Genomic DNA, 22,599 nt, shown 5'->3' on the forward strand with positions numbered 1-22,599 from the left:
TGGCTCATATGATGGAATCCTCTTTTTGTCTGTTTACGTTAGCCGGCCCGTGAAAAGCACAGGTGTCCCGTCGGGAAGACGTACCCGTCTCAGCATTTGAACTCGATTGAATGGAGGTCCATGGGAAAGAAGTCATTCGTGAAGCAAACAAGAGTGCCGTGTACATGCAACATGCTGGCACCTGAACTAATTACTTTTTAGCCCAACTCTCACTGAGGCATGACAACCCCCACCCTCCCCCCCTGGCTTCAATGTTTTCAAGGCATGAGGGGGGATTGCCTCCAAACTGTGATGAAGGACAGTAAAACATTGCCTCGTCATCGCTTTTGACTGAGGGAATGTTTCAAGTGTTTGGGCTGCAATTACCTCTTTCAATCCCAAATGCCGCTCTCCAAAACAGGAAATCCTCGGCTTGTGTTGTTGTAATTACTCGGCTACTTTGTACTCGGTTTCAGACTTAAAAGGGAAGTTGAACGGAGGGCTTCTGTTACGACAATCTTTTGGTGTCCCCCTCGAAAAATGTATCCAAAATTATTTCCCAAGTATAATTTCATCTGCACGTTTTAGTATTCTTCATAATATCAGCTATTGTTCTACCATTGGTTTTATTTTTTTAATTTTGCTTTTACTACTCAGTTATATATTCTTTATCCTTGACGAACCGCTAAGTACGAAACCGTCTCCGTATACGTCACTGTCACATGTTTACATCCCGTTGTTAATTTTCTTCACTTTATGCTAACTTGTATAGTATTCGTGTGAAGCAAAAGAATTCAGGGAAGTTTCAGGAGTTTTCGGCAAATCATTACCAGCCTGGCAGTGTACTGCATTCATTAGCCATTATTTAGGTTACACACTGACAAACGATGATGCGGGTCATTGAGTGTGGCCACGGGAAAGGTTGTGTTGAGTGTCTGCTTTGGCTCTTTTTTCCCACTTGGAAGTCAGCTACTGGCTTGAAAAAAAAAAAAAAAAAAAACATTAAAAATTTTTTTTTTCAATTTCATTCATTTCCAAAATCAATGTCCAAAGCAATATCTTTCATACAAAATAATATGCCATCCTCACTTTGGTGGTGATGTGCCGAAAGATATCCATTCAGTTGCTAAGTCAATATTTAATCATTCCAAAATAACAATTTTGACCATTTTGGAGTAGACAATCCTTAAAAACTAAGATCTGTTTACTTCCTTTCCCGAAAAACCACGCCTAATTAGTTCAGCTATGAATTTTAAATTCATTTGGATCATGACTGACCCCAGACTGAGATCTGAAGGAGACACAGACATTTTTCTAATTCTAGAATTCAAGTCCAGCCTCTCATTCAGTATAGCGGGATCCCGATGTATAATTCCAGGATTGCAACGTAACTCAAATTTGTACAGAAGTCACAACACGTCGTAGTAAATGAAATCCTTCAACGCAAAATGTCCCCTGTCAGGACTGCTGTATTCCGAGGGCCTTTGGCGATTGGTCATTCATGTCAACGTTTGTGTCTGAAAGCTCCCAATTGCAGTTTTTTTTTTTAACGTGCAGGAAATATTTGCTGAAAGGAGCTTAAGCTGGTTGCAACTAAAGTTGAGGTTCTCTGTCAACTCATCCCAATGTCAGCATGCGAAACCAGTCCGGACAAGAACGTGAGGCCTGGGTTACTTTGTGACATCTGAGCACTTCAGACTTGAATGGCTCGTCTTCACAATTTTCTTTGCACACCGGCAACAAGAAAAGTCAACTCATCTCGCTTCTTAGTCGTCGTTTCTTAGCTTTCAAGAGACTGAGTCCAGGGAAACCTTTTCTTCAAGAAGTGAAAGCATCACTAATGTACAAAGACTGGCATAATCCGAAAGTGTAGGTTCGCTGAAGATCTGACTTTTCATTGCTTTGACAAAAGGAGGAGTTGCCGGAGGAAATGTGGCGTGGGCAGCCAATAAGGAGCACAACTCCTCCTGCTCTCGCCCCCCTTGACTATTTTGAATGGAGTGCTCTCTTCACTGGTCTTCTCTGCAGAATAGTGTGTGAAGAGACACTACGGGGTGTGTGTTCTCGTGTGTATGCGTGTGGGTTGTGTGTGTGGCTGCCAAGACATGTCACAGTTGTCTCAGGGAGTCTGAGGATCAAACAGGTGGATGTGCTCAACAGTGTACCCAAGATGAGGACCCATGGTGAAATTTTGTTTTTGTTGACCGTGTATGTGGTCTACTCTGATGCTTGGTTTTGGTCCTGGACTGGGACCACCACTCCCGCCCCATCGGTGGATCACGAGGGGTCCGGCAGTCCCACAGGTAGTGGGGACGTGCCAAGCGAGAGTTCTGCAAGTACTGGGGCAGAGGTCATTGAAGACAGACGGGGTGAGCAAAGTGATGAGAGGACTTGGCAGGAGACGACCGAAGCGCTTCAACTGCTTACAGTTGCACCGACAGTGGAGCTTGAGCACACGTCAGCCGAAGGCACCACAGAGATTTCACCAAGCACGAGTAAAACTGGTCATGAAACATCGGCACTAAAAGGTACGAGTCCTGCGGGATCTAAGTTTGAAGGTTTTATAGGAAATGTATCCGAAGTTGGGTCTACTCTTGGACATTCTGATTCTGGTCTTTTGTCTGAATCTGAAATGGCAAAAATAAGTGAAGGATCTGGATTGGAAAAGTCAGAAGCTTTTGTGAGCAACCTCAAAAAGTCTTTCATTCCCAGGTACTTTCATGAGGTTGACAGGAGGGACGGTAAACTTTCTGAAGGTGAAGATCTGAAATTTCCAAAAAGTGCTATGAGTCGCAGTAATCGCCGTAGTGGAACTGAAGCGAGCAAGAATCTTGCTGGGGGTAGCTTCAGCTTGAGTGCAAATCAGTCTGACACTTTGACGGAACCATCTCCTCAATTGGCTCTCTTTGCACGTTTACCAAACAAAATTGTTGATAGCAATTCTTCGGGAACTACGTGGCGTCCAGAGGACAAGCGACACGCGAAAGGATCACCATCATATGAAGGTGATCCTGGACTCGACTTAAATTCACCCACCACTGCCGTAAAAAATCACCAGATGGCATTTTCTCCGTTTAAAACTTCCACCATGTTTCGTATACAACCAGATTCAGATGACTCAAAATCAGACGGAACCGTTTTAGACCTTACCGCCCAGGACCGACTCAATAATCAGGTGTTAGCAACGAGCCAGGCTGTCCCACCTAGCCGTGCCTTAGCACAAACATCGGAACATTTGTTAAAACGCAGTCAAACCTTTACAGCTACCCATGAAAATCGTCGGACATCAGCAAAAGATGATGAAAAAACAAACACGATTCATCGTAAAAACCCACATTGCTTGTCAGTGGATCCCTCTCTTCTGTTTTGCTCATCCATGGTGGGCAAAAGGTTTGCTGTGCCAAATCATCTCAATCAGAGCAGCTTGGAGCAAATCCAAGTTCTCCTAAACCACTGGTCTTGGTTGTTGAGGTCAAATTGCCACCGTGGTCTGGAGACGTTCTTCTGTCGTCTGTTGCTACCCGATTGTGGCGCTCCAATGACGGCGTTGCCTTGCCGAAGCTTTTGTGAAGGTTTAAGGGACAGTTGCTGGTCGCTCCTGGATGAGGGACGCCTCCCGGTGGAGTGCCACAAACTTCCAGAAGAGGAGGACGATGGGTATCAGTGCTTGTCGCTTTTTAAGCACAAAGGTAACGACCGCTTGAAATAAATACCAGTTTTGGCATTTATTTGAACCGGGTTTCCAAACTCTGACCTCCCCAGTTTGTCGGCAGTTCCAACCCAATTTTAGCAGAATACCCAACGCCCTCCCCCCCATCCTCCCCCCATGGGTGTCCCAATAATGAAGAGGAATATGAACAACAAAACACGCATTGCTGTCATGGAATGTCATTCTCTAAAAGCTAACCTGTAATCTCTTGCATGTATTTGTTCCCTTGCCCATGTAAATCACGTGTGACTTATACTTAAGGTCTCCAAATGCATGATCCGTGATGTAAAGATGGGTTCTGGGTCTGTTCTTTATGGCATGGGAATGTTCCTAGTTGGTTGATTCCATTCTCGGGGTTTAATTGACTGATGGTACGAATCCTAACCTAATTTAAAGTATCTGCTGGTTGAAAATCATCAGAATTGATGATTCAGACGTTTAATGCCAGTTGACTGATTTTATTTTGTTTTTTTGAGGGAGGTGGGGGGGGCAAAATTCTGTTTTGCAATCCACTTGAAAAAAATGTGTTTGTGTGATGAAGATGTGCTTGGAAATGATTTTGACCAAACACGCGGCCCCGACCTCCTCCTTGACTTCATATCAGTGAATGTTCGAGGTCTTTTTACAGCGTCAGTATCTTTCTGACAGCTTGTTGTGCTGGCAGACTGAGAGGTCGGGTAGTTCTTCGTATAAGATGCCGTGCAGACTTGGCGTTTTGCGGTGTGGTGTTGTCAGAAAGGTTCGTCAAAGTCATTGATACGTTCTGGGAAAGATGGAAACAAACGAATTTGAGTTTCCATTTTTTCTAGCAGACATTACTACACTATAAACAGCTGTGTTGATGCGAGGACTACAACATTGTCTGCTTTGCGGCCTTAATAACCACCTACCACGCCACAACATCATTTAATTATAGCCTATCATGTAAGAATGCGACCAGATCGGCTTTGCTTGATTTGATGCACAACTTTATCACCAAGCGCAAACATTGACATCTTTTCGACAAAGTCGTTCTGCAGATGTGGCAGTTTTGAGCCCAAAAATGTACATTGTGAGGACGCTGTGAATGTGATCTGTTTACTCATGGGGTGGGGGGGGGGGTCGTCGCAAGGCAGGATGTGGAACATGAGCCTTTGACATGATTTTTAAATTTTTTTTTATGGTTACGTGCGTGAAAGAAGTCGCTCATATCTTGGTCCCGAAGTACATGTTCACAATGCATGAGCGGAAAAACTTTGGTCAATTAAGTGCTTCTTGTCCAGTTCTTGTCTCTCTCTCTCTCTCTCTCTCTCTCGTTTGAGGATTGCCTTGATTTCACTTCTAAATCAAACGGTTAACAACCGCCACGTTTCATTTTGCCTCACAATTTTAAAAATGGGCTCCAGTGAATCATCAACTTTATGAGACGGATGTTTTTGTATCGCCCATGAATGGTTGCCGGTTTTAAAAGTGTGTAAAACGGTGACTTTGCGGATGATTCAAAGTTTTCCCATGGCTCATACACAATTCCAAAGCGGGACTTAAACGCTCTCACACTGCATATCTTTTTCTTAACCAGAAAATCTCAATGGTGGAGCCCCATCTTGGAATGTTTTCAGAAGAGGAAGAGGCTTTTTATCAGCAAGACAAACGAGCACCATAAACCTGGCGCGACTCCTTTCAGTGACCTCTGGGCCGTCATTGGTTGACAAAGGTTGCGGAGAACCTCACAAATGCAGTTAAAATGCTAATGGCTTTGTTTGTGTGGAGACGCTCGGCCATATTGTGGCTCGCTCGCTCCGCTCCAAAAACATGTTCAGCTTGTTTTTTTGAGACGTGACGGCCTTCACCACGTCGCGTCATTTTTGTTGAACATGAGATGTGCGACCTTTGGGCCGTTTGATTTTCAAGGTTCGACTGCAGTTATGGAGATCGCGTCCCGTCGCGACAAAATGCGTTTAGTCTCTTTATGGTTGCCACACATGCGAATTTGAAGACTGAACTGTACTTGTACAATCATTTGAGACTGTCAAAAATGAATGAAAAAATATGTTAATATTTTGCGCTGACGGCAAAATTGTGGTTTGCATCAATTTTGGCATTTGCCACCAAATGCAAGATTTTGCTAATTGGACAAATTTTCATTGGCAGCACATGACTTGGTTCTTGCAACATGGCAAATAAATAACTTGCGTCGATCTGTTTCCAAAACAAATTCCTCTTGTTTTGTCTCGACTTGTTTACCAGCCCGTTAGCTAATAATGGGAGTAAACTTTTTACGTTTCTTAGTGGACAGATGATACACATTCACTCTCATGTTGTATTTTTTTTTATTTTTTTTATTTGCTTGCCCTGATTGATAATTTTGTTGCACTGTGAGTGTATCTCCAACTTGCGGTATACTCGTCGGATGCCCCATTGGGAGCTCTCCGAATCATTGTCTGGTAAGTTATGTTGCCGATGTGGACCAATATCAACGTTTCTTGAAAGAAATCTACTGGGCTAATAGCTCCACATGTATCCATTTTTGTAGTTGGTGTGTTTATAAAAATATCTTTAGGAATGTCGTCAAATTTTCGAAGGGCTCATCTTCCAATAATAGTGTCAAGTGCTTTATTGCTGTGGTGTTAAGGCTTGACTTTGTTGTTTGCAAAGTTTGCTTTTGGAACAGCATGCTGGAATCTTCCGACTTGTTGAGCACCAAGCGGGACGGCCGGGCCGGGCCAAAAACACCTCGTGTGTTTCGGGCCACCGCCAGCACTCACCGCGGCGGGGAGGCTTTGAAGCCGCCAATGGAGCTTGAACGCGAGTCGCCGGGCGGTAAACCAAAGCTTGTCTTCAAAGAATGACAAATTTCAAGTGATGTCCCGGAACAGCGCGTCTTGTAAAAACACGGCGATGCGTCGCGCTTTGTAATAAGTAATCCGAGATTGTGTGAAGTGGGATGTCAGACACATCCACACCATGCTCTGAAAATATTTGCTTTGCTTCAGCTTGCTTCATTTCTTCGGGACTAAGTCACCAGTCACCCATGGAGATGGAGGAATGAGGTCATACGTGCGAGGGGCCCAGCTGATGGACACGGAACAATGGCGCAGTGTCATTCAGTCGATGTTGCACCAAATCGGGGGACTTATTGACTTTAGTTTCGAGGCAACGTGTTTTCACACAAATGGATGTGGAGGTCAGATAAAAGCACTACATTTTTTTTGGGTGGGGGGGGGGGCAAATGAGCCTGGCTTCCATAAGACCGGCCTCTTGTGTTTGTTTGAATTTGTTGAAAAGTTCAAATACAAAAGCCATTCAGGATTAAAACGTTGAACGGGCCGCATGTGGCCCCCCGGCCGTAGTTTGCCCACGCCTGGTCTTGAAGCAAAGATTTGGATTGAGTTCCCTTCCTCTTGTTTCTCCATGAACATGAAGTTTGGCTGAATGTTAAATTGCTCTGAGGATCTTACGTAATAGTAGTAGTTGCATCAGACACAATGACACCGTAAGCCCAAAAAACCGAATAAAAGATCTTCTAACATCGTGCCCTGCCATGCTGCCCTTCCTTTTGTCACGCCTTTTTGTGTTTTTGCAAATTGTGATCTCACGTCAATCTTTTTTTCTCTTCCTTTTAGAAGACAGCGGCGTCTCCCTGCCGCAGCTGATCGGGGACCCTCCTCCAGAAGAGATTACGCGAGTTCACGGCCCCGACGGCGCTCCCGGCTACGTGTTTGGCCCCGATGCCAACACGGGCCAGTTGGCCCGCGCCCACCTGCCGAGCCCGTTCTACCGGGACTTTTCCCTCATCTTCAACTTGAAGCCTACGTCCGATCAGGGCGGCGTCATCTTCTCGCTCACAGACGCCACGCAGCAGATCATGTACGTGGGCGTCAAACTGTCACCCGTGCAGGCCGGAAACCAGAACGTCATCTTGTACTACACGGAGCCCGATTCGGAGACGTCATACGAGGCCGCCCGGTTCCTGGTGCCTTCCTTGAGGGACACCTGGACCCGTTTTGCCATCGCGGTAAAGGATGACAAGGTCAAGTTCTACATGAACTGTGACATCGATCCTCAAGTGAAGCGCATCGAACGGTCCCCCGATGAGATGGCGCTGGAAGCGGGCGCCGGGGTCTTTGTTGGGCAGGCGGGTGGCTCCGATCCCAGCAAGTTTTTGGTATGTACAAAAGATCTTTTGCTAGAATCCCAGGAATTGAATTAGCTGGTTTTAATTTGAGATGTACTTCCTTGAGACCAATTACAATGTTGCCTTGAAATACAAGTTACCATTTTTTTTTTTTTTTTGCTTTGACTCGCAAACTAAATGTTCAGACGCAAGTAAACTCATCTCACTTCACAAGTATTAGCTTTGCAGCCCGTGAAGACATTTTTCCCTCCCAGAAACGACTTCACACTTTTTTATTGCCGAGTGGCGCATGGAAGATAAGCAAATAATCTTGACAACGAGTGAGTTGTCGACAAAGCCCGAAGTAGGTGGGCGTGGCTGACTGGCAGACGTGGGCGTGGCTGACTAACAATGATGTCAATTTTGTGTTTTGACGTACGCGTGGTCACGGAACCAATTAACCTTGTATCTCAAGGCACCGCTGTACGAGGTTCCAACTTTCATCTTAAGGTTACAGAAAAAAAACCTGCGAGTTTTCGCGCGAATAGCTCAGGAGAATTTCTACAGAAAAAAATAGACCAAAAAAAGAATATGAATCATTGGCCTTCTGCGTTTATAAGTGAGTGAGTGAGCTCAGAATTGTCTCATCGCATCCTTCAACTTTTGTCTTGAACCAGAAGCAACTTTTGGTGTTCCGATGCTGATTGACGTTACGAGTCACTGCAGCTGAATAACTCATCAGATTTCATTGCTCCAATTAGCCTGATCCAACGCATCATGCGGACTGTTCCAAATCGACGCAGCGGCCTCGCCAACGTTGTCTGCGAGTAATTGGCCGTCCTCAGCGTGGCCATCTCGTTAACATCTTTCGTTCGTCGGCAGCAAATCACCTCATTTGACCCGGCCGGAAATCCGCTCAACTCGCTTGTTCTCCTCTTGCCTACCCTTGGCGACTAAAAGCGTGCGGCCAAAGGTGCACTCGAAGCAAGTTCAGCTCAAGTTCGTTCCTCTGAAAAGTTAATGGCTAAAAGATTATTTTTCACGTGTCAAATGTTGGCAATGAATCATGAGCGGATTTAGTTTAAATCATTGTTTTCTGACTGTTTTTTAGTTTTTGGGGTTTTTTTCCTGGAAAAAAAATCTCTCGGCTAAAAGTTGTGAAGATGAATGGAATGAAAAAGAAAACAGCTTCTTTGCACGATTTGATATGTCCAAATGAATGAAGGTGGCTTCCGATCTGACCCGACGCACGAGTTTTTCACATTTTCTAAATTTTCATTTATTTTCTTTCAGAAACGTTTAGATTGCATTTTTGGAAAATGATTGCGCTGTGCAAAGTCAGCGTGTTGCCAAGTTGCATCCATTATAAGACGTTTCTTTTTTTACTTTTTTTTTTTCTCGTCTTTTATCGTTTATTATTATGATGAGCTTCGGTGATGTGACGCGAACCGTACATCGTACGTGTACATGACAGCGTGTGCCGTGGATTTTTGATTTTTTTTTTGCGTCTTTGTTTTAGTGATCTGTGATTATTGTCCTGTGACTCGGTCATCGAGCGACTGGTCCCGTCTTCTTCTCAGGGTGTGATCAGCGAGCTGAGGGTGGTGGGAGACCCCGTTGCCGCCGCGAGGCCCTGCGAAGACGATGACGACGACTCGGACATGGTGAGTGTTATTTCGTCTGACATTTCATATTTGATTTTATATCCAATCGTCATCGCCGCGACTGATGGCAAATACGAGTTTGAACAGTTTGCAAGTTATCTTCGGACAAGTAACGCGGGATGTTTGTGGACGCATTTGAACGGATTCTTAACGTTGTTGAAGTTGAACGCTGTTTGTTTGGATTAAAATATACTTTTCGATATTTACCAAAAGAATGTGACACATTTGGAGTTATCATTTAAAAAAACAGTTTAGTCAGACAAATATGCTCATTTGGATAATTGTGAAGAAATTAGGCCATCGGGCCAGTTTTCAGTTTGGCACGAATGTATTTCCCTTTCAATGCAAAGATGAACACCCGCCGTCATTTCTCATCAGTTTGTAACGTTGGAGAGTCTTGCAGAACTCTTTGGACCAGCCAGACTCAAACGCAGGTGCCTCACCGCAGTCCGCCGTTGAGCTTGTTTGATAAAACATTACAAGCTCCTCCCCCCCGCTCCTCCTGCTCCAGTTGAAGGCTTGTCAAGTGAGCTTCGCATGTTGTTTGTATCAGAGCGCGTGGGGGAAATCACATTCCGAGTGGATGTTGCTTTCATTGCAAACCATCACCTCACTCACAGCTGTTTTTCCACGAGAAGCAACGTCTTCCGCGTCGTGACTTTCAAAACGCTCTCCCTGTCTGTCACTGCAGCGATCTGATCGGAGATGCAGTTCTTAGCGACGCTGGCAGTTTTCATGTTAGGATTATGAAATAAATGTTATCAAACAAATATGTTGACGATGCAATCTTTGCTACAGCCGCAATTTGGAAAGGGTTTAATCATCCCAAAAAATAATTCCTAAAAAGAAAAAAAATGACACACCGCAACACAGTTTAGTATTTGCTGCAAAACTTTTTTTTTTGTTTACTTTCTGCTTGTTTTTTGTCAGACCTCAGGAGAGGGAAGCGGTGATGTGGAAAGCAGATCTTCAAAACCATCCGTCGAAAAACACACATGGACGGTAAGGAGCCATTTTCCCCACCAAATAAAAAGAGATGAATTCCTCAAAGAGTTTTGATGTCCTTTACAAGCGACATGCAATATTTTTAATAAGGACGCAGAAATTCAAAAAATTATCAAAAGTAGTCAAAGATTTTGTCTTGAGATGAGTGTTTTTGTTGATTTGGTTTCTGATTAGCTTTAGTTTCACGTTTTTTTCTTGTGTTTCTTTTTCTATGGCTTGCTCGCTTGTTTCTTTTTTTTTTTTTTTTTACATTGTCAGCACTGTTCCTTTGTGTGTCAGCCAATCAGCTCTCTCCATTTGCTCGGGTCTTGTCCAGGTGTACCTCGTTGTCCCGTCAGTTTGATTGTATTTAAGTTTCCCGGCTTTGTTCATTCATTGCTGAGAAAGTCACTGGAAGCAGCAGTCCTGCAAAAGATTGAAGTTTAAGGATGCCGACCTCCCACATGCGATATTCAAATACGAGCTATGGATCAATCAAACTAGGATGAAGAGTTTTGAGGAATTTTTGATGATTTCGTTGGACTTTCATTCATTTTGTTCGCGATATGGCGACTACTCTTCCAACTTAAACGCTTGTCATTGAATATCAAAACATCAGAATAGAATAGAAGTGGTCCCGGAATCGAACCCTGTGGGACTCCACGTGCAATTTTTTTTTTTTGTGCTCGTATTCACTCTTGAGGTATTTTGTTTTAGCCACTATCATGCCACTTAGTCCTGTCCCTGCTTTTTGTCCTGTTCACATTGTCACACAATCAGATTCCACAAACACCCACTCTGTCTTCCCACCCTGGAAAGATAAGCGACACATCCCCATCCCCACTACACACACACACAACCGCACGACGATAGTGTGTGCACACGCACTAAAAACAGACGCCAATTCCACTCATGACTTTGACATTGAGGGCTGGTTTGTCAATCGACCAAAAGCCGGAAACTGACGTTGTCAAACCTTTTGGGTGCAGGGACCCCTTGCACGAAATCATTTTTTTCGGGAACCTTTCATAAGCCTCACACTAATTAATTCACATTTGCATTAGGATTTTAAAATGAAAGTTTTGAGGTTGGAGTCATATTGTAGCAAATACATTCCTAAAACATTATTACACCCTTTGACTTTAAAAAAAAAAAACTTTCAAAATGACTGCTTTATTAAATTTTTATGTCACATTATTTATAGGCTCCAGACTAAATGATTTGATTTATTATGTTTGTTTTATTGTTGCACTTTTTTTTTTAAAATATTCCGACAAAATAACTTATTGCAACTAATCTTGCTGACTTCCAAGTTACAAATCTTGGAGCTCTGGGGTTCCAGTCACCCCAGTTTGAAAACCCCTGCAGGAGACATAGTGGGCGGGGCTTGCCATGCTTCCAGAATGTTCATGTTTGGGCCGTAATGACTCTGCATTAATAGCATGCCACTTTTACAAGTGGGTTCTCCCGCCGTCCAATTGTCGTTTCTTATCATTTATTAGCGTCATCATCAGCAAAGGTGGTCTTAAAGACAACAGCTGGTACCAAACACCTGCCGAGCAATTTTTTCCACATGTGATGTCTGCACAACTCTGACATGTCAGGGCAACGGCAAAGATGGCAGTTCAGTGAAACTTTCCATTTTGGCATGCAGGAATTTATGGAGGCTGAGTTGCTCGTGACATCTTTGACAATGTCGCTGAAGTGTCCTCCCCTCCCTTAGTTTGTCTCCCTCTGTTGGTCATTGTATTGTACTGCACTGCACGAGCACGATGAGGAAGTCTGCAATGGCAGAGAGGTCCATTGAAATGATTCAGGACATGTAGGAGGTGTGCTTTGGGTGTGAGAGAAGCCTTTAAAGCAGAACTGAAGCGCTTTTTTTCTATTGTTGTGATTGTAAGAGTCGGATTTTTGCAAAACATTACCAAGGCCAAACTGTTTATGCAGATTGACCCGAAACTTCCATTCTGTACTCTGTGAACATCCTCGTGCGTTGGGCCAACCCGCTGTAGGATTTCTGTCTCCAAGGAAACTGGATGTGTGCTTTTAGACTTTGGAGGTCATGTGGTTCAAGTCTGTCAGCACATCTCAGGGCCTGCCAGCCTTCAGCCCCCCCCCGTTTACGATGAATGCATGAATGCGTCGCTTATCATGTTATTAATTGTGTCAAGCGAAAGAGTCAATAATTGTTGTGTGGAATTTTTAGCGTAGCCGTTGCTATGCGACGCAGTGAGGGTGGCCGGGGGATGGCGAGAGGGAGGGGGCGGGGGGCCTCTACGAAGACAACTGGTTAAATATCAACCGGGGCTTCATGTTGCCCCCTTGGGCTGCACGCTCTTTTAACATTCTTTGCAGGTGACAATCGCAGTGTGTCAGAGGTGAAGAATGAGCCCAATGTGCGTGCGTGTGTGTTTGTTTGGGAGGCGGGGGCAGCGGGCTGTGCGCTTCCATGATTTCCTCGCCTTTCCATTTTGACACAAAGGAGCTGAAATGAGTCATCAGTTGCTCCTGTTGCTTCGCAGTCCTGCCCTTGTGCATTTCGGGGGCTCTTTACAATTATGCTGATTTAAAATGCCAACAAAATGTTTGGCGTGTTTTTAGGATTGTGCAGCAACGTGTACATTTTCTGACCTCTGGCATGCAGACGTGAGCGCTTGCATGAGGCATTAAGACAAACTGCGATGGAGAATGTAGTTGAGTGAACACTTGTTTGGTTGATTTGACTATAATTGCCTGGACATATTCGTGCCGAGTCATCAGATTTTTTTTTTTTTTGTTTCGGAAGTATCAAGTACATTTTCCCACGGCCTACATCGAAAAATGAAAAACATTTTTTTTAATTAGGGATGCGAGTAAACTTTGCTTGATTATTTTTTTGTGCGCTGATTCAGAATCTCATTTTTGTTTTTCTTGCACATTAGGTTTTCGGAATAATAATAGTATTGTAAACAAAAAAAAAGAAGAAAATATCCCCAAAATCTGATATGCTAGAATTTTTTTTTTTTAAACATTTTTAAATGAGCTTTTTGGGGCACATATCTAATTTAAAATGTAAAAGATCAGCATGTAAGCCGAGCAACATGTTCATGCAGGTGAATTATCACTGATGATGTTTTTTTTTATTCACCACCAGACGGCTGCGCCTTCTTTGAGGCCCATTCAGCAACCACCGGTCGCCAGGCAGGAGGAGACGTCGGCTGTGAGACACACAGGTGACGCCCGTCCTCACACAATCTTCACTTCGCGGCAAAAGATTGAAGCGGCACTGTCAAAACTGGAAACAAAAACTTGGGACTCCTTTGGATTATTTCCCCTCACACCTCAAGTCCTTCTTACTGACTTAATGGCAAATCTCTCCACCTAGTGGACATGATGATTATTGCACTGTGTAACCCTTTACCTCCATAAATAATTCAACATGTTTAGAATAACCTAATTAATTTTTTTCAAATTCAAATTATGTTTCCAAAACTTGAATATAACTTTGCACTCATTTTGAAAATAAATAGGTCACAGATCTTTAATCCTGACCCCCCTGTCTTTGTAACTATGTCAACTATGTTTCTTTCTACTCTGTTTGGTGTTGAATGTCATGGTCCTTTCAGGATCCGTCGGAGCCAAAGGCGAGAAAGGCGACCGAGGAGCAAAAGGGGAGCGCGGTGTAGCGGGGCCCAAAGGAGACGCCGGCCACAGCACTGCCGTGAGCTCACAGGGCGGTACTCGAGGGGGGAAGGTGCGCATCCTTTGATCATTTCTCCTTTTTTTAAAAAAAATGATTTTTTAATAGCCCAAGCACCTGCTTTTGAAATTGCATTTTCATTTAATAAGAAAAAAAAGTGCTTATTATTAGCAAGGGCTTTTTCCCACACTTTTCATTTTAGTTTTTTTGTAACGTGACATACTGGATGTGTATTTCTTAGTTTGTAGTGAGGTGGTGGTTGACAAAGTGCGTTTATGGTCACGGTGACGTGAAATGTTTTGTTTCTGAAGATGAAGAACAAGCAGGTAATGCTATTTTATTCTTCATATTTTCAGGGTGAACCTGGAGAAAAGGGAGCAAAGGTGAGATGAATCTCCAGACAATACGCCATTTTTTAAAATGATTTTTTTTAAACTCCTTGGTACAAAAAGTTGCTCCTTATCCCAACAAATATTTATCATTTGTTTTCCAGGGCAACGCAGGTTTTGGCTACCAAGGAAAGAAGGGAGAACCCGGCCCCCCCGGCCCCCCGGGGCCCCTTGGATCTCCAGGGCTGGCGTCAGAGGTCTCCGTGTGCCAAGAAGGTTCTGATGCTTCTTGTGTTCCTGGTGTTCGAGGACCACCTGGACCATCAGGCCCCCCTGGTGCACAGGGACCAGCGGGAGAGGACGGAGAACCAGTTAGTGTGCTCTCTATTTAATACTTAATTTTGCACCGAAAAGCAGTAGAACGCAAATAAATATGAAATATTAGTTGCGTGAAGTGTAAGTCCAAATCAACACATTTTGTTAGATGACAATTATTTGTATACAAGCACTGAAATTGTCCATAATATGTCTTCTTAATGTTGATTTTATCGGGCCATGTATACTTTGTGTAATTGTTTAGGGTGATCCTGGCGAAGATGGAAAAAGGGTGAGTGACTTTCAACAACTTGCGCCTTATGTTTTTGCACGTTGCTTTTGCATGGCTTGACCGTTTCTACTTTTAACCCCGTTGTCAATTCAGGGTGCTGATGGACCCCCGGGCTTCCCGGGGACCCCTGGAGATCCGGGACTGAAAGGAGCGAAGGTGAGATGAACGGACACAGAGTGGACCTGAAGTCCGTACCGTAAAAAAATATATATATTGACTGTAAGCTGTGAAGCTCATGGAGTGATGCCTACAGGGAGAGCGTGGCGATGGTCAGCCTGGTCCCAGAGGGCCACCAGGTCCTCCGGGACCCCCGGGACCAGGAAGCAGATCTGTGAGTGACTCCGCAAGTTGCACGCTGAGTTGTGTAAGAGACAATTGATTGGATGTGACTGTTTCTGACGGATGTGTTTCAGACTTATGTGGACATGGAGGGTTCAGGATTCCCTGATCTGGAATCAGTTCGGGTAAGTGCGGTCGTCATAAGATGTGACGGCGTTGAAGTGATTAGCTCATGGACGCCGGGACGTTTTCCAAGCAGCCAGCCGTTGGAGAGCATTTTGACGGATCTTTCAATACAGTTGGATTATTTTTGTTTTAGGGACTGCCGGGGCCACCGGGCCCGCCAGGTCCACCCGGTGTTCCCGGTCCGGCGACACCAAACACGTCATCGACTTCGGGGGCAGTCGGACCGCCGGGACAAGATGGGGCGCCCGGTCAACCTGTAAGTGTCACCGTCTTGCTTTCCTAATCCTAAAAGAAATTCTCAACTTTCAAAGTGCTTGTGATGACTTGACCTTCTGGCCTGCAGGGCTTGCCTGGTGTTCCGGGTGTCGACGGCCTTCCAGGGGCGCCTGGCCCGAAGGGAGAGAAGGTCATTTCCGACTTTTTTTGCCTCCATTTTACCTCAACCGACATTTGGAGTTGGACGTCCAATCCGAAGAGATGTTGCGAACATTATTTGTTCTATTTTGTGCGATTCTAGGGTGATTCCGGTGTCCTTGGTCAGCCAGGATTTGCTGGACAGAAGGTTAAGATTTATTTATTTTAGTCAATTTGTTTTCGCATAGGTTGTTGGATTTGCAGTCATCTGGTTACTCTTTCTTTTTTCTCCTCATTAATTCCGTGTTTATTTTTTGAAAATGCATTTTGTTTTGTCCATTCATAGGGAGCTCAAGGAGATTCTGGTTTACCCGGACCAACAGGGGAGCCCGGATTGGCTGGTTTGCCCGGACCAATGGGACCGGCTGGGCCACCTGGACCTCCTGGGCCTCCTGGGCCAACATACCGTGTTGGATTTGTAAGTTCTTGTCAAGTCATTCTGCAAATCAAGTGGCTTACGCTAAAGCCTGTCACTCAAAACAGGCCACGCTGGCCTTCAAGCGCAATAACTGGACAGTGTGAGAATGGGCACCCCTAGTGGACAAAAATAATACCTGCACCTCACATGCGAATACCGATTGGAACTAGTACGTTTCATGAAGCTTTAAAAATCATCTCGATCGCAACGTCACGGATTTGACGGCTTGCCGAGTTGGTCTGGATCGTTACCACGGCGATAAACGAGCGATTACTTTACAATCCGTGAAACGTATGCTTGCTGTAATGCTTCAAGATTTTGTTGTTGTTTGAAGGATGACATGGAGGGATCTGGTGGGATTTTCTCAAATGGGCTTCCTGGTGTCAGAGGACCTGAAGGACGACAGGTTAGTCGTTTGTCGCATTTGAAACATTCGTCAAAATTGCAATCCACTTTTTTATGCCAAATTACAATTCAGCGAAATGGCCATGAAGCCTGTAAAAGGAACAGCTGACTGTTTGTAAAGACAGCATCCAAACATGGTTCTTAAACCTCCTGTGACAGCGCAAGTCAAGTGGACCCATTTTGAAGTTAAAAAAACAAAAAAAATTCCAATCCAATTTGAAGCTTCAAGCAATGAACAGGCTGCCCAGTGCCCGCCCTCATTTTATGGCAACGCCTCAAGAAGATCATAAAAATTTGACATTTTGCTCCGCCCACATTCAATGAGTTCAGCCTACAAAATGAGTGCCGCCCGCATCCAATTGAGCTCATTTGGGAGAATAAACTCCCGAGTCGGAAATTTGTCACATTACAACCTTTGGAATTTTCTCAAAATGGCTGCTTTAATCCGGTTTATTCATGAGACAAAAATGGTCAAAATAAACGCACACTGGAATCTTCTTCCATGTTTTAACGCAATCGAACGTGTGCTCTTAGGGACCACCAGGCCTGCCTGGACTTGCCGTAAGTAAACCATCACTTCATGCAGTAATCTGATTTTTCACATATATGCTGTACGTATGTTGGTCAATTGGAGAAAGATTTTTTCAAGGTGGCAAACTTTTGTTCAGTCAACATTCAGTTCCCACATTTAAAATGAAGGCATGAATCCCTGCAGGGTAAACCCGGGTTGCCCGGCCTCACCGGTCAGAAGGGCAGCGAGGGTCCTGAAGGCAGAGATGGCCAACCGGGATTGGACGGCTTCCCTGGAGTTCAGGTCGCTCATTCTTTTCATTACTTTTGGACCATCGACCAAACGTGCAAATTGCTTCCAAACTGCCCGCTCAACAAGGAAACGGTTCAGCCAAACACTTTTTTTCGAGTCATAGAGGATGCGCGGTCTTGCTAACTGCGCTAACATTGCAGCTCTGCTTACCTTTTGGCTTTGAATTTGAATTGCTTTTTGACATCTGCTGTCTTATTCTTGAACCTTACAGGGAGCAAAGGGCGACAGAGGAGAAAGAGGAGAGAGGGTGAATATCTTTTCAAATTCTTGATTTTGTCAAGTAGATGGTATGCTGGACTGTATTTTTTATTTTTTTGCGTTTTCATTCTTCAGTGAGTGACTTTCTTGAACGCATGAATGGATGTTAAGCATTTCACATGCATGCTTTGCTTCAGGGTGAACCAGGCCGCGATGGTTCTGGATTCCCCGGACCGCCCGGCCCACCTGGACCGCCCGGACAAATCATCTACCAACCGTCTGACAATGTAAAGCAAATTCCCCAAATGTTGGTAGCAAAATTTGTCAATTTGCATCCTTTTCATTCCCGTCTTCTTTTTCTGCTGCTACAGTTTGACGGTGTTGTTGGCAGTATTGGGCCGCAGGTGTGTATTCAAACAAAATATAAACATTGTCTGGCGACCTCTCCAGGGTCTACCTCACCTAATCAAATGTTTGTTTTTTTGTTTTTTTCTGTGAAGGGAGGAGCTGGTGTGCCAGGTCGTGCTGGATTCCCTGTAAGTCCCTTCAGTGATTACTTTTGTACAATTGTCGTTAATATTTGTTGGATTACGCAATATACTTGGCTTCTCCCCAACTCCTCCCCCTTCCGCTATTATGGCGCACCTGCAGAACGGGATGTGGTGGCGCCCTGCTGGCTGCGAAGCCCGCCCTTCTGCAGGTGGACTCCCTTCGACACTTCCCACTTGTTAACGTTACCGTTTTTTTTTCCCGGACTCCGTTCCGTATCTCCTGGACGGGTTCCGTCTTTTCCATGCTGTTGCACCTTGAGGTGCCATGACAATAAAGTTATTCTGATTCTGACATCAGCAGACTATGATTGTAACGGTCTGGTCCTGTTAGGGTCCGATGGGTCCGAAGGGTGACGTGGGAGATCCAGGCCCTCCAGGTTACGGCATCAAGGTACGGTCATAGCTTCACGCGGCGTTTAGACTCGAGTCGCCTTTGGTTGTGGAGCTAACGGCGCTTCTCCCCCGTGCAGGGCGAGAAAGGTGAGCCGGGTCTAGTCATCGGCCCCGATGGGGGTCCACTCTTGACGGCGGGGCTAACGGGTTTTAAAGTAAGCATCAGCGCCTTTGACAGTCTGCGTTTGTCTCTCGTACCTTTTTCTGATGCGTCCACTCTGCGTTTAGGGAGAACGAGGCCCTCCTGGACCTGTGGGACCACCTGTGAGTATTTCTACATCTCATATTCGTCCTCAAATAACAACAGCAATCGTTTCCAAAATGTCCAAAATTTGTTTCCAATGCTGCAATGAGTTGTGTCTCGGGTTCCTTTTTAGGGACAATATGGACCTCATGGAATTAAAGGTGAAATTGGAATGCCGGGGAGACCTGTAAGTAAATAATGTTGCCTGCAATGTTTTTCACAGCCGATGATGTTCTTTGACCCCGGAAATTAAAAAGTGTCAACGTTGCGTCCGTTTAGGGTCGGCCCGGTGTAAATGGATACAAGGGTGAGAAAGGAGATCCAGGCTCTGGCTTTGGATACCCGGTAAGTTACTTTCAAGCCGTCTCATGAAGTTTTCTCTTTTGTGGATTTACGGTCTGAATCTCTTCAGCTTTTTCTATTCAAATCCGATACGAGAATGTATTTAATTTTTGGGGCTTGAACTTTTGGTTGTTCTCAGTCACAACTCGTTACCATATATAAGGCGCGCCGGGTTATATGGTGCATTATTTCACATTAAGACAAACAAACTTTATTCCACTTCCGTTCGACATCCATCCATATTATGAGGCGATTTTTGAGAAAATGAAAGGATTTAAATTTCCGCTTTATAATCTGAAAAATACGGTACATATATAATGTATTATTGTCATTTTTCATCAGGGTGTTCCTGGCCCACCTGGACCACCGGGACCACCAGGACCTTCTGGACCCGTAGATCGCTTTAGCGTGAGTTAGCAAACCATTTGAAGCTGCAACGAGATGACAATCATGGCTGTCAAAAGTAAATATTGTGTTGGATTTCGTTGTTCACAGCACTATGATGGAACCGGCAGGAATTATCAGACTCCAGGTAGGAACTTTTCACCAGACACGAGCTGACAGGCAGCTCACGATTAACTTTTCCGTTCTATTGAGTGCGATACCATTGTAACATTGAAGCGTGCCGACTTGAGGCGGGCGTTGTGCGCTATAAAATGATGGAAGTTGAAAATAAGCATGTTCTCTCATCAGGAAGAAGTACATGGGCCTGTCAAAGAAGTAAGATTAAAGAAGGCTTTAAAGTTTCTGGAGACAAAAAAAAAAAAAAAAACGTTCCTCATTTCGGCTTCTTCCAGATACAGCAGCTCCGCCTGAAGTGGGGGGGGGGGGAGTACTCCATTGTCGCAAGATTAATCCGTCAAGTCTAACTCGATTTGAGAAATGAGGCGATAAAACACAAAATACGGGAAATAGCGATGCCAAAGTCACTTACCTGTGTCTCATGCCGCGATGTGCGTGTCCTATTTTACGACAGCAATTAAAGGCGAAAAGGGCGAACGTGGCCTCCCAGGCGTCCCCGGTAAGGCCTCGATTCGAAATACACATTAGAACATTCTTGATGGTTACACTGCATGATCACCAAAAAATTATTTACAGGAACAGGCTCCAATTTTGATCTTCACACATTCAAGGTAAGCACACAAACTGAAGCTTCTGAAATAAAAGCGTCAACCACATTTGAACAATATTGGACAAAGTTAAACTATTTTTTTTTTTTTTTTTTAAACCCAGAATGACCTAAAAGGAGAGCATGGCGACCCGGGAGTGAAGGGAGAAAAGGGCGAACCTGGTGGTTATTATGACCCTCGTTATGGAGGACCTCTAGGCGCACAAGGGCCTCCCGGCAAGCCAGGTTTACCAGTGAGTTTGCGAATAAAACATCAAAATCCCGCCGTGTATTCTCATGCTTGGAGTCATGCGTTTTCTTTATATTAGGGTCCAAAAGGAGATTCTGTTATGGGTCCACCCGGACCTCAGGGTCCACCCGGTAAAGCAGGGATCGGCTACGATGGCCGCCCAGGTCCTCCCGGGCCACCTGGACCACCAGGGCCGGCGACGTCCCCCTCGTTGCCTGCCGCCTTTTGGCCCGGTCAAAGTGAGTCGCATTGGTCCTGCGCCACCAAATATCCAAATGAAACTGAAGATAATGATGAGTCGTATCCTAAATAAAATGTTTCATTTTGAAGCTGCCAATGTACCAGGACCTCCTGGCCCTCCTGGACCACCTGGAAGTCCCGGACACTCATCGGGAGTAAGTGTTTTCATTTCGGCCTTTGACGAACTGAAGTCTGGCAGAGCAGCTCATTCGGTAGCACCGCTCGGTTCCCCGTGCACAGGTTACAGCTCTCCGGTCCTACGACACAATGCTTGCAACTGCCAGACGCCAGGCGGAAGGCAGCCTCATCTACATCATCGACAAAGCCGACCTCTATTTAAGAGTCCGCGATGGACTGCGGCAAGTCATGGTACAGTTCTTTTGTTGCATCTCCAGTCCTGTTCAAAAAGCGTGAACGCCGCATTATACTGTTTTGAAAAAAAAAACAAAAAAAAAACGGTTTGAACCCCAAATATTGGTGAAAGAATTTTTTTTTTCCACAGCTCGGAGATTTCCATCCCTTCTTCAGAGATTTGGTGAGTCCGACGAAAGAAAATGGAGCCAAGTTGCACACTTCACGTTTGTCTTGATCGTCATCGCTCATCGTTTGCGTTTCTGCTTTCAAGGAAAACGAGGTGGCAGAGGTTCAGCCACCGCCCGTGATCTTGTACCCGCAGTCTCACGACCAGTCCCAAAGCAATGGAGCCGGCCGCTACTCCCAGAGCGTTTCCGACGTGCGACCCATCGAACCGCCGTCGCGCTCTCCAGTCGAGCCGCCGCGCTACGACCACCGTTTCCCCGACCGGAGGCACTCGGGTCAGACGGATGGGCGAGTGGCGACGGGGCAGGATGACAACAGATATCCCGTCACTCCCCCGCGACAACCCAGCCCACCTCGAGTGCAACCGGCGGTCCACGTGGACAAATCCGGATCGGGCGTAAGTGGTGCTGAGCAACTGGAACGCAATCATTTCCTGGCAACGGTCTTGGACAAATTCTTTCTGCCTTTGCAGCTCCATCTCATCGCCTTGAACGCCCCTCAAACCGGCAACATGCGAGGAATCCGCGGGGCCGACTTCTTGTGTTTCCAGCAGGCCCGAACGGTGGGCCTGAAGGGGACCTTCAGAGCCTTCCTGTCCTCCAAACTCCAAGACCTTTACACCATTGTCCGCCGGTCGGACAGGGAGACCTTGCCCATCGTCAACCTTAAGGTACGCTTGAATATCATTTTGTTACTCTGAAACATGAAAGGCTTACGCTTCACTTGGTTTTTGGTGTTAAATGCTCGGATTTTTGTTGTTCTTGTTGCGTTTATTCAGAATCTGCCCTTGTTTTTTGTTTCTCAAGCACATCAGGCTTTCAAAGTATTTTTACTGATATATTTTGCAAATTTAGTAATATTATAACAGGCTCTAGCGTGTTTTTGCTCCTACAGATGAATTAGTATAAATATTCGAAAACATTTATTGAGCGGCGAAGCGGACAGAACTTCTAATGTAGAGAAAAAGTCGTCGAGAGCGGGTCACAATCAGTACAACTGACAATGCATAATTTTTTTTTTCTCCCACGCAGGATCAAGTGCTGTTTGACAGTTGGGAATCCATCTTCGGTGACAACGGCAGCAAAATGAGACCCGGCGTACCGGTTTACTCGTTCGACGGCAGGGATATTCTCAGGGACAGCACATGGTGAGTTTTTGCGGCTT

The 22,599-nt window shown here is 45.1% G+C and overlaps 1 protein-coding gene across 2 annotated transcripts in view; it reads left to right on the plus strand.

The window, feature by feature from the left end:
• Positions 1–22,599, plus strand: part of col18a1a (collagen type XVIII alpha 1 chain a) — a 45,413-nt gene that overhangs the window by 21,598 nt on the left and 1,216 nt on the right. Inside the window, exons 1-40 of one of the 2 annotated variants that reach the window (XM_088315224.1) lie at positions 2,021–2,507; positions 7,291–7,832; positions 9,362–9,445; positions 10,376–10,447; positions 13,563–13,641; positions 14,035–14,162; positions 14,465–14,491; positions 14,602–14,808; positions 15,018–15,044; positions 15,138–15,200; positions 15,298–15,375; positions 15,458–15,508; positions 15,643–15,765; positions 15,853–15,915; positions 16,027–16,071; positions 16,210–16,341; positions 16,676–16,747; positions 17,281–17,307; positions 17,462–17,560; positions 17,781–17,816; positions 17,965–18,054; positions 18,139–18,171; positions 18,268–18,303; positions 18,650–18,709; positions 18,789–18,866; positions 18,940–18,975; positions 19,089–19,142; positions 19,235–19,300; positions 19,640–19,705; positions 19,793–19,829; positions 20,274–20,318; positions 20,396–20,430; positions 20,531–20,659; positions 20,735–20,894; positions 20,986–21,050; positions 21,136–21,264; positions 21,398–21,430; positions 21,521–21,832; positions 21,908–22,105; positions 22,467–22,582. In XM_088315224.1, coding sequence (XP_088171350.1) covers positions 2,150–2,507; positions 7,291–7,832; positions 9,362–9,445; positions 10,376–10,447; positions 13,563–13,641; positions 14,035–14,162; positions 14,465–14,491; positions 14,602–14,808; positions 15,018–15,044; positions 15,138–15,200; positions 15,298–15,375; positions 15,458–15,508; positions 15,643–15,765; positions 15,853–15,915; positions 16,027–16,071; positions 16,210–16,341; positions 16,676–16,747; positions 17,281–17,307; positions 17,462–17,560; positions 17,781–17,816; positions 17,965–18,054; positions 18,139–18,171; positions 18,268–18,303; positions 18,650–18,709; positions 18,789–18,866; positions 18,940–18,975; positions 19,089–19,142; positions 19,235–19,300; positions 19,640–19,705; positions 19,793–19,829; positions 20,274–20,318; positions 20,396–20,430; positions 20,531–20,659; positions 20,735–20,894; positions 20,986–21,050; positions 21,136–21,264; positions 21,398–21,430; positions 21,521–21,832; positions 21,908–22,105; positions 22,467–22,582 — 4,091 coding nt within the window. In that variant the 5' untranslated portion in view covers positions 2,021–2,149. Of the gene's footprint in view, positions 1–2,020; positions 2,508–7,290; positions 7,833–9,361; positions 9,446–10,375; positions 10,448–13,562; positions 13,642–14,034; positions 14,163–14,464; positions 14,492–14,601; positions 14,809–15,017; positions 15,045–15,137; positions 15,201–15,297; positions 15,376–15,457; positions 15,509–15,642; positions 15,766–15,852; positions 15,916–16,026; positions 16,072–16,209; positions 16,342–16,675; positions 16,748–17,280; positions 17,308–17,461; positions 17,561–17,780; positions 17,817–17,964; positions 18,055–18,138; positions 18,172–18,267; positions 18,304–18,649; positions 18,710–18,788; positions 18,867–18,939; positions 18,976–19,088; positions 19,143–19,234; positions 19,301–19,639; positions 19,706–19,792; positions 19,830–20,273; positions 20,319–20,395; positions 20,431–20,530; positions 20,660–20,734; positions 20,895–20,985; positions 21,051–21,135; positions 21,265–21,397; positions 21,431–21,520; positions 21,833–21,907; positions 22,106–22,466; positions 22,583–22,599 lie in introns of those variants that run through there. The other variant, XM_088315225.1, reaches the window with a different exon arrangement.

The sequence above is a fragment of the Idiotropiscis lumnitzeri genome, chromosome 14 (assembly GCF_059441095.1).
Source record: "Idiotropiscis lumnitzeri isolate Australia: NSW breed Sydney's pygmy pipehorse chromosome 14, RoL_Ilum_1.0, whole genome shotgun sequence".
Lineage (NCBI taxonomy): Eukaryota > Metazoa > Chordata > Actinopteri > Syngnathiformes > Syngnathidae > Idiotropiscis > Idiotropiscis lumnitzeri.